Source organism: Podarcis melisellensis (genome assembly GCF_964234715.1).
Source record: "Podarcis melisellensis genome assembly, chromosome: 5".
In the NCBI taxonomy this organism is placed as follows: Eukaryota; Metazoa; Chordata; class Lepidosauria; order Squamata; family Lacertidae; genus Podarcis; species Podarcis melisellensis.
The window spans coordinates 67,805,225-67,815,235 of NC_138537.1; the positions used below are offsets into that span (position 1 = coordinate 67,805,225).

General features: G+C 39.3%; 1 protein-coding gene across 1 annotated transcript; it reads left to right on the forward strand.

The window, feature by feature from the left end:
* The first annotated feature begins 4 nt into the window (after positions 1–4).
* On the forward strand, positions 5–9,996 carry ECD (ecdysoneless cell cycle regulator). Its single transcript, XM_081912974.1, has 14 exons — positions 5–82; positions 1,068–1,276; positions 1,890–2,007; positions 2,331–2,418; positions 2,729–2,907; positions 3,652–3,844; positions 4,875–5,003; positions 5,307–5,432; positions 6,081–6,166; positions 7,004–7,110; positions 7,257–7,440; positions 8,672–8,739; positions 9,049–9,266; positions 9,489–9,996. Exons 2-14 carry the CDS (start codon positions 1,078–1,080, stop codon positions 9,711–9,713), a joined length of 1,920 nt encoding a protein of 639 aa, XP_081769100.1. The 5' UTR covers positions 5–82; positions 1,068–1,077; the 3' UTR covers positions 9,714–9,996.
* The last annotated feature ends 15 nt before the right edge of the window (positions 9,997–10,011 follow it).

A 10,011-nucleotide genomic window follows, 5' to 3' on the forward strand; every position in this document is an offset into this window, starting at 1 on the left:
GGAGGGCGCGAGCGCGGCCGGCGGCGCGCGGCGATGACGTGACAGGGCGCGTGCGGCGGCGTTGTTGTCAGTGGCAGCTCAGGTGAGCGGTGGGTCGCCCGGTGGGGAAGAGAGTGTGGGGTGTGTGTGTGTTTTCGTGTACACTATCACAAAGGTAGATATTCTATTGATTACACATGAGCAGCTATGTGTATGTGTATTGACATAGAAAGGGGCGGTGGTATTTTCTTTTCAAATGCTTTGTTGGGGCACTTTGCAAACAGGCAGAAGTAGAGGAAATTCAAAGCGACTTCACTCAGTCACTTAACAGCTAATCGGGCTGGTAAGCTGAATGGAGAGTGGGTTAATGGTTTTTGTGTGTGTGTCCAAATGATAACACAGATGAAAATAATATCCTCTCCGGCTTTTAAAATTTAGAGGTTTCCCTATGGCAGATTCTTGTCTCTGGGACTCTTCTTGCTGTTTTGGTAGTCAGGGAAAAATTGATTTAAAAGTGCTCGTTATGAATTGTCTGGATATACCTGTCCTTGACCTAATCAGGAAAATTAGGAGCATGCATGTTCTCTCAATAAAAGCTTGACTTGTTAGAAACTGAGATATGAAAGCTAGGAGCAAAATGGCACCTTAAACCCAGGTTACGGGTGCAACAATGTTTAGGCACACTTTTTATAATAAGACTACAAAGCTGAAAATGAATGAACTGCTGCTAAAATATTATGTTCTTTTTTCACATGGTCTAGTTCTTCCCTGCCTACCCCGTTAATATTCTTAAGCAAGTCTCTTATCCAGTCTTAAGAGAGTAGCTGGAAGTGGGAAAGCAGAAAAAGGTCCTTTTTTCCTTCCATTTTGCAGTTTTTACCTGAAATCTTAGGTGCATTACTACTCCCAGAGCTCAGAAACTGTTCGCCCTAATGAAATTCCTTGTTGTAAAATGCGCCTAGAACAATGGGAGTTTTGAACACTGCTTGAAGGTGCTGCCAGCATTTTCAGTGTGGTGTGTGTTGGAGTTCTTATTGTGCTTGTGTAAATGGTCTTGAAAGATTTATTTCTAAATGGTGCTTTTCCAGGAAATACAGAATGGAGAAACTGAACCTTGCAGCGACAGAAGATGCAGTGCAGTACCAGTTGTTCTTAACACATGAACCAGAAGACCCTGCGCACTGTCAAAAAATTCTTCAACAATACATTGAAAGAATATTGGCACACCTTGCACCCATGCTGGTTTCCTATATTTGGCAAAGCCAACCATTTAATCTGAAGTACAAACCTGCCAAAGGTAAAGCTATTACATTTGCTTCCATTCTGTTTTGATGTTTGTGAATCTAGAGCAGGGTCTCCCAATTCTGTAAGAAACAATAGAACATGCAGGTAGTGATTCTGTAGCATTATACAGGCTGCCTTGAGCTTTTATGCTGAATTATCATGATTTATGCTGACCCAATTAGACACTAAACAGTTATTCTGTGCAACATTCTGAGCAGCAGAGTAAATTTTTATGCTGATCATAAATCAGCCTTGTTGTAAGAGGAAACGGAGCTCTCCAGCCTTCTCTTATTGCAGCCTTCTCTTGATTACATTCCTATTTACTTCTAAAATAGAATACAAATTGGTTTTGTTAGAGTTACCATCTATTATTTACATTGTGTTTTGCAAAGAGCAGTTTTCACAGAGCCCTGTCCCAAGGAGTTTACAGTTTTAAAATAGACACTTGGGGGAGGGAGGAGATGGAGACGATGGCAGCATAGGATAAGATCATACTATGAGCTTCAATGAGTATACTTTGGCTGGATTGCTATAAGGTATTGGGAACAGACGGTAATTTCGAAGGCTATCTGGAAAATAGTCTGGTGGTAATATACTGTAGTCTCATTTCCCCTTCTCTTTTTTAGAACATATTCCTGCTCATATTGGTGGTCTCACAAAGTTTGGGGATAATATTGAAGATGAATGGTTTATTGTATACCTTATCAAGGAAATTACAAAAGAGTTTCCAGAATTAGCAGCCAGGTACCTTTTCATTACCAATTTTTACATTCAGAATTTGACACTTGCTGATTAAGGTGTCGTGGAAGCAGCTTAAGCTAAAATTGTGCATGTTTTCTATATGTTAAACCATTAGATTTATATTATACTAGTGTCCAATGGAGGGGGGTATTCAGTTAAGAATGGGCCATAGTTTGATTACATCCAAGTAATTTATAGATTTTCTTTCATTCTTGCTAAATCAGGACGAGAATGTTTTATGTTTACATAGGAGTAAAGCTGCAGTCCTATACACATGTGCCTGCGTAAGCCCCATTGAATTCTGTCATCATTTTCCATTTCAATAGGGTGGACGATAATGATGGTGAATTCCTTTTGATAGAAGCAGCTGACTTCCTTCCCAAGTGGTTGAATCCTGAAAACAGCTGCAATCGGGTAAGAGAGATTTAAGTGTGCCAGATACCAAACCAGTGCTAAACCTGTGACTGTGTTTATATGGTCTATGCTTATTTAACCTGTTCAAAATGGTTTTATTTTTTCCTGTGCTGCCTTGGAAGTGCCCCCCCCCACCCAAGTGGCTCAAAATGCTTTCAATGTTTATCTTACAGAAATACAATGTTGAAGACTTTTAACGTTGTGGGGTTTCTGTTTCGTTTTCTTGTTTCTGTAAACTATGATAAATTGTGGATCTGTAACTTGGATGAAGTACTTTCAGACTTAGCAAAGAAATGTATGTTTTTGTCAGGTGTTCTTTCATTGTGGGGAATTATGCATAATTCCATTGCCAAAAACACCTGAAGAAGAGACCTTATTACCTGCTACCAGTCCTACAATTCCTCAGGCGCTGAAGTTGCTATCTGCCCATTCTGGTGGCTTTGTGGCTGCAAAATCTATTAGAACAGCAGTATACAAACGCATCAATGGGTAAGTGACCTGATCCGTAAAAAAAATGTTTCTATTAGAGTGTCTGGAATGCTTCACATATTGCTTAGGTGTCCATGTTATGGTATGTTTTCTATGATAAAGGCATGGGAGTTTTTTCTAGGCTTCCTCTCAGTGTTGCTGTTTGTTGCATGTTCTGAACAGATTTCCAAACAATATTGTAATGGAAGGACTGGGTAACCATTGACATCCAAGGCTATGCTCACACCTGGCTTGTGCAAAAAAAAAAGGAGAGGTGGAGAAATACATTGCTAAAATCTGGCAACTCCAGTCTTTTAGTCATTTGTCTATGAGAAAATAGCATTAGCAGATTTTAACACAGAGTAGTGGCTCCCCCCCCCCCCAGCCTTCAAGAGCAGACAAATTACAAATGATACTGAAGCAAGAGTCTCTTTGAATAGAAAAGAATTTCAAGACACATGGGCTGCAGCCCAATACTAACTTGGGAGTAAGCCCCATTAGACTCACCTGGGTAATTGTAGGGTTTGTGGAAGTCTGGGAGAAAACAGATTTTTCTTTGACTCTGTCCAGACTTTGACTATATCCAACACTGTGGATAGGCTTGAGTTTTCCAGTTTTCCGGCAATATATTTTGCTACCTTAAATCTGACATACAGATGTATGTTGCTAGACCAAAGGAGAGAAATTACCTTCATATAAACAAGGTTTATACTGTATGCTCAAACTATGTGTCTTAATCAGCATCGTTACAATTTTGTGCCACAGGTATCCTGAGCGAATCCAGACTTTCCTTCACCGAGCTCACTGTTACCTTCCAGCTGGTATTGCAGCAGTACTGAAGCAATGTCCTGCATTAGTATCTGCAGCAGTCCAAGCTTTTTATCTGCGAGACCCCATTGACTTAAAAGCATGCCGCATTTTCAAAATTTTCCCTCCAGATACACGCATAATGACTTCAGTAAGTGATGATTCTACAAGTCCCATCATGTGTGCTTTACATAAGGTTTTAAATGGGCTTTCATGCCATCTTTTTGCTGTGTATAAGATGAGCAGAAATGCAAAAATGATTGAAACTGCACCTATTGAAATCTACTTTTGTGAGAAGCATTAATTTTTTTTCATAGTTTAATAGAACAAAGAAAATGTATGAAAATAGATCAAGAAAACACGAAGTAGGCATGGCTCAGGATCAAAAGAGTCCTGTGGTTTTTTTCACATCTGAACCTTTCACATCTGATTTTTCTTCTCTGTGTCTAGTCAGGCTATGCTTAATGATACTCAGGGCAATGAGTCATTTTGTTAATGTGTTGGAGGACTGGAATGGAAAGGGACGGCCTGAGCAGAAATTTGCATGCAGCTCTTTTGATGCTGGCCATAACATTTTATAGCATTAAGAGAGCGTGATGCTGATTAATAATATTATTTATTAATGAATTTATATAACGTTTTGTGACAAAATGGGCCTTTGAGCAGTTTTTGAAGTATAAAAACCAGTTACACAAACATAAAAATTTCTGTAATTCAGGTTAAAATGGCACAGCAATTAAAATGGGAAACTCAGGTTGCATGATCAAGGGAATCCCTGTGTAAGCAGGTATATCTTCAAAAGTCAGCAGAATGCCATTACAAATTGGGTCTCGTATTTTAGCAGGGAGTACATTCCGTAACACCAGTACCCCAATGAAAAAGCCTGTGACTGTGTTACCATCAGCGGATCATAATCAGACCTCAGCATCTAACTGATATACAGTGCTGTGGCATAAGCTTTACAGGCTCATGTTACTCAAATTCATCTTAGTGCATCTGATGAATCAAGCTGTGGGTTATCAAACATGAGTCATTAGACAGGAAGTCCCCAGTGTGTCAAACAGTATATATTTGGAAAATCTTGTGTGTATTTTTCCAGTTTCCATAATGCTTGAAATACTAGTCAAGGTACATTCAAATGAACTAGCTGCAAATTTAATAAAATGTTGTGATCATTTCAGGTTACTTTTACGAAGTGTCTGTATGCACAGTTGGTTAAACAGACGTTTGTACCAGACAGACGAAGTGGATATTCATTGCCTCCTCGTTCACATCCTCAGTACAAAGCATATGAACTAGGCATGAAATTGGTAAGCCTGTACTTGATATTTCCACACACAAAACTTTTGTTTGGCTTCATTAAGAACTCTCTGGAGATAGTTTTCTGAAGATTTGGCATTGCTTAGTTTGAGAGATTTTCTACCCGTGTTACCAAGAGGGTTGCAAACATGTTCCTGATTTCAGTGAATTCTTGTCAGTTTCTTATATAAAAAAAATAAACTTTTTTCATTTGTTTTTAATTGTTTTAGCTAGTTGTATGTTTTGTTAATGTATCTAACTTTATAAGTCTGTGACTGTAATAAATCACTCCTTTTACTCTGTATCTCTTACAGGCTCATGGTTTTGAAATTCTGTGTTCCAAGTGCAGTTCACCTTCTGATGATTCCAAGGAACACACATTGAATCTACCACTGTGGGATACCTTTCTCAACAGTCTCAAGAAAAACAATTATTTTAAGGTGAGATTTTGCAAAAACCACTTTACCATTTAACTTTGTGAATTGCAGGTCACATGTTGCAGCTATGTCACCATAGTTGCCTTGGGCCAGGCACGTGCAACTCCCAAGAGACAGAGACCGGCTGTGCTCTACCCATTGTCTTTGCCAGGAGTTGAGCTTTTTTTAGAGGGTTGACCAAAGGTGATCACTAAACTTCATACGGCGATCTACCTGGGACACCCCCACGATCTACTAGTAGATCGCTATCTACCTCTTGGACATGTCTGCTGGGCCATTAACCAAATTTGCATTAAGCGCTTTGAAGATGAAACAAGATTTGTTCCCGCCCAGAGTCACAGACTGAAAGGAATTGTACCTTTTTCTTCACTTATACAAAGTCAACCAAAACAGGATTCTTCAGGGTCTTGGAGGGTGAATATAAGAGCTCAACTAGAAGGTTCAGTTTCTCGTAATTAATCTGTTTCTGGACTTCAGGCTATAGATTAGGATTTTGGCGAGGTGTTTCGAAATCATTTCCCAATCCGGAGAGTTATTGTGCATTATAGAGTTCATGAACCTCCCCACACATACGTTGCATTGTGGACGTTTCCTTGTATACCTGTATCAGAGCAGACTGTATTGACCTGCTATTATGTTTGAATTTCATAGGGAGAGCTGGAAGGTTCTGTGCAGTATCTCAATCTGTTGCACAGAGCAGAAAATTATTTCCGACATACTGTAATCAGCCCACAAAGGTAAGAATGCCAAGGTGGCTTATATAAATTTCGCTGTGCTTAGCTTTTCTAGTTTCCTTAAATTCTGTGTATTTTCCTTACACTGGCACTTAATGTGTATGTATACCGCAAATGTAGATTATTCAGTGCTGTGAAATATTTATTTCTAACATACAGTTCCCACTAGATTATACAGTCATGGAATGATAGAATGGTAGACTTGGAAGGGTCCCTGAGGGTCATCTAGTTCAGCCCCCTGCAGTGCAGGAATCTCAACAAGATTATACATGACAGATGGCCATCCATCCTTTGCTTAAAAACCTCAAAGGAAGGAGAGTCCACCACCTTTAGGGAAGTCTGTTTCACTGTCAAATAGCTTTTATTGTGTTTCCCCTTATTTTGACTTGGTGAACATGCATCCACAAAAAGAAATTGTGCCATCTGGAATTGTTGACAAATATTTTTTCTAAGAATGTACCAACACTGTGTCAAAAGTTTTCTGTTAGCCGGATTAAGACTGCCTAAACATAGTTTATAAACACTGAACCTTAAAAATATGTACTACAAACGTGCTGAAAAAATAGGTATAGTAAACCAGTACAGTGGATAATGTTCTGCAGAGAGACTTCAACCCTTTCTAGATTTTTCGCTACAGCTGGTTTCCAAACACATGTATTCATACCAAAATAATCAAGATTTTCACACCCGTACACGGTTTTTCCTACACCTGTGTATGTGAAACATAGCATGTAATAATTGTGAATGTAGTGAGCTATACAACTAGAAAAGTGGTTATAAATTGTGTGTGCCCAGCAAATTTTATTTGCATTTTTAGAATTGTGTTGTCTTCTTTGGTAGTTCAGTTGCCGATAGCCCAGGTGAAGAAATTCTGAACATACTGAAAGCAACTTCCTTTAATTTGGAGGATTTAGGAAAAGAAACCACCAGCCTTCCTCCAGAAGATGGTAAGAAGAGTGAATGAAAGAGCAAAGTCACAACCCGAACATCTTGAAGACTTTGTGCCTATTTACCATGTCTTTCTTTGCTGTGATTGTCAGATGCAACAAGTGGCCACATTTTAAGCAGCATGTATTGTGTCCTTCTCTTTCAGATGACAGTTGGTTGGAGATCTCTCCAGACACACTGGATCAAATTCTTAAGGAGGCAGCGGGCACAAACAAATCCTCTTACACCTCAGACGAGGAGGAACAGAACTATGACTTGTCGCAGATCACTGAAAACATGAAGGCTTTTATATCTAAAGTCTCAACTCACGAAGGAGCAGAAATGCCATGGTATGCTTTTAAGTACCTAATCAAGCTTCTGTGTAGTGGGAGTCATTTCATTTGTTGTTCAGTTTTCCAAGCAGACATAGTGAAGTCAGAGAGGCTTAAATTTCCCTAAATTTTGCATCATGGAAAAACTTTTAAGCATTTACAAAATTGCCAATGGGTCCTTTAGTTACTTTGTTCAATTGGCTCATCCGGAACTGGTTAACTGTAGCAAAAATAGGAAATGGAAACACACACACACACACACACACACACACACAATATTTCTCCATGAGTTTGGCAGCAGCAGCAGCAACGCAAGCTTTCACACACACACAGCAGTTGATCCACCAGGTAAGGCTGATGGATTGTGTAGTGTGGCTGGCTTGTTGGCTGCAATAAGCTGGAGAAACTGGCGCCAGCTCCCCTAAGCCCCCATAGAGAGGGAAAGTACTATGGATGTGATGAGTGCAGACATTTTTCACTCATATATTTGATGGATTGGGTGGGCTGGAACACTCCCAAAAGATGTGACAGAAAGATACAAACAGCAGGTATTTGGAATTCCCCCCAAAAGGCCAGAAATATACAGGGAGAAGACTGCGCAATTAGTCTGCGGACTTTATATGTTACATGTCTGTCTGGTCAATGTGCATGACTTTAAAAATACGCAGGCCCGATAATGTTTAGGCGAAGGATGTCTTCAGTCAAAAGTCTTACTTTGAAAGACTTTGAACCATCCTGGTTGGCAAATTCTGCCAACCTTCATAGGCAGACTACGCATGGATGCCTGTTTTTTTCTTGAATAGTAATGTTACTGTGCTGCAACAAATACAGGAGTTAGTATAAGCTTTGGACCGTACAACTGAAGTATCATTTATGCTGATTCTACCACTGTATTTGTAATTATTTCTGTGCTTTTCTGTTAATATACAATGGGCTGGGTCCAACGGTCCCTGAGTAAATCTCTGCTCCTAGAAAAGGGGAGCTGATGTGATTTTTCCAGATTCTTTCTGAAGCCCCACCACCACTTAACAGAGTGGGAGGTGGCACAAGGGACTGCAGTCGGGGAAATCTACAAAATTTGCTTTGCTGTTCCTGTTTGCAGAAGCATCCACTGGATTAAAGCTCCTTCTGCAAATAGGACTCCTTCCATTCATGGCAGGGCTCTGCTGAATCCAGCCCAATATATTCTTTCTCAAATACCAAACACCAGATATACAAAAAAATGCAATTACGAACTTTTTACTTTCAGGTCTTCTGCTGAGGCCTCTGTCACTTTTGATGTGGACTCATTCACAAATGCATTAGATAAAATACTGGGTGAGTTTACTGCTGGTGGTGGAAACTGAGATATAGAAGTATCTTGAAATATAAATCATGTTATCCTTTTGTCTGAATCTCTTTGTTTATTACCTGCCTTTTACCCTAGATCCCCAGGTCAGGATATATAAACTACAATCCAATTGCAAAATAAAGTATAATCAGCAAAAAGTAAAACAGCAATAATAAACGCATAAAGCAGATATAACATTCTTCCCAAAATATTAGCAAACCGTTTTATTGGCTATTCAAATATATTCTCATTCTCTCTCTCTCTCCCTGGGGGCATTGATTCTATTATATTTCTAGGAGCAGATTCAGAAGAGTTGGACTCTGATGATTTAGAAGAAGAGGAGGAGTTTGAATTCCTAGACAGTGATGAAGAATCTGAGCTAAAAGCTGAAAGTCATGGTGAAACAGTATCACAGATTAAAACACCTGGAAGTCTCAGATCATACATGGATGAAATGGACTCTGAACTGGCATCCACCAATATTGGGAAAAGCTTTACTAGTCGGCCCAAAGTGGTATGTTTAACTTAGATTTCCTATCTAGGGACGATTAGGGAGAAGAAGAAAGAAGTACACTATGCAATCATTGTGTTGTTCCAAAAAACCCTACAATTTAACCTTGCATAGTGCTTCTAACATTTGGCTGTCTCTGCCAACAGCTATGTGATTTCATTAAAGATCTCTGCGTGCAACAAATAAAAACGTAATTGAAATTTCACTGTTTACCTTTTTCTACAGGTTGGGTCTGGTAAAAGATCTTCGTCCCAAGACCCTGACAGTGATTTTGAAGACAACATTGGTTCAGAAGACACTGACTTGGCACCTGTGGATATAGACTTGAACCTTGTGACTAACCTGCTGGAATCATATAATGCTCAAGCTGGACTAGCAGGACCTGCCTCTAATCTCCTACAAAGCATGGGAGTACATTTGCCTGAAAATACGGACAAAAAATCTCACTAGCGGTTCAGATGGAGAAATCTGGTTACATGTCATAACAGAAGCCCAAGAGCAGTTCTTGGATTTTTATTTTTTGAGTGAGGGATGAAAACTTTTCAGTACCCAGGAGACCTAGTATGCAACCTACTTTAAATACATGTGAGCAGCAGTTTCACTTGCTACCCTTGCAGAACCAACTTTTTTAAAAAAAGGCATGGGTGTATACAGTATAAGAAATTAAGATGGAGGATTGAAATTATTTTTCTATATGACTTTTTATATTCAATAAAAGGCACATAAATGAAAATTTGTTCATGTAATT

What these genes read in the sequence shown, in the direction of transcription:
- ECD (XM_081912974.1), top strand. Translation starts at nt 1,078, where the DNA reads ATGGAGAAACTGAACCTTGCAGCGACAGAAGATGCAGTGCAGTACCAG. An exon ending in TTTCCAGAATTAGCAGCCAG is followed by an intron (nt 2,008 to 2,330) that starts GTACCTTTTCAT and finishes CCATTTCAATAG; the next exon opens with GGTGGACGATAATGATGGTG. An exon ending in ATGAACTAGGCATGAAATTG is followed by an intron (nt 5,004 to 5,306) that starts GTAAGCCTGTAC and finishes TATCTCTTACAG; the next exon opens with GCTCATGGTTTTGAAATTCT.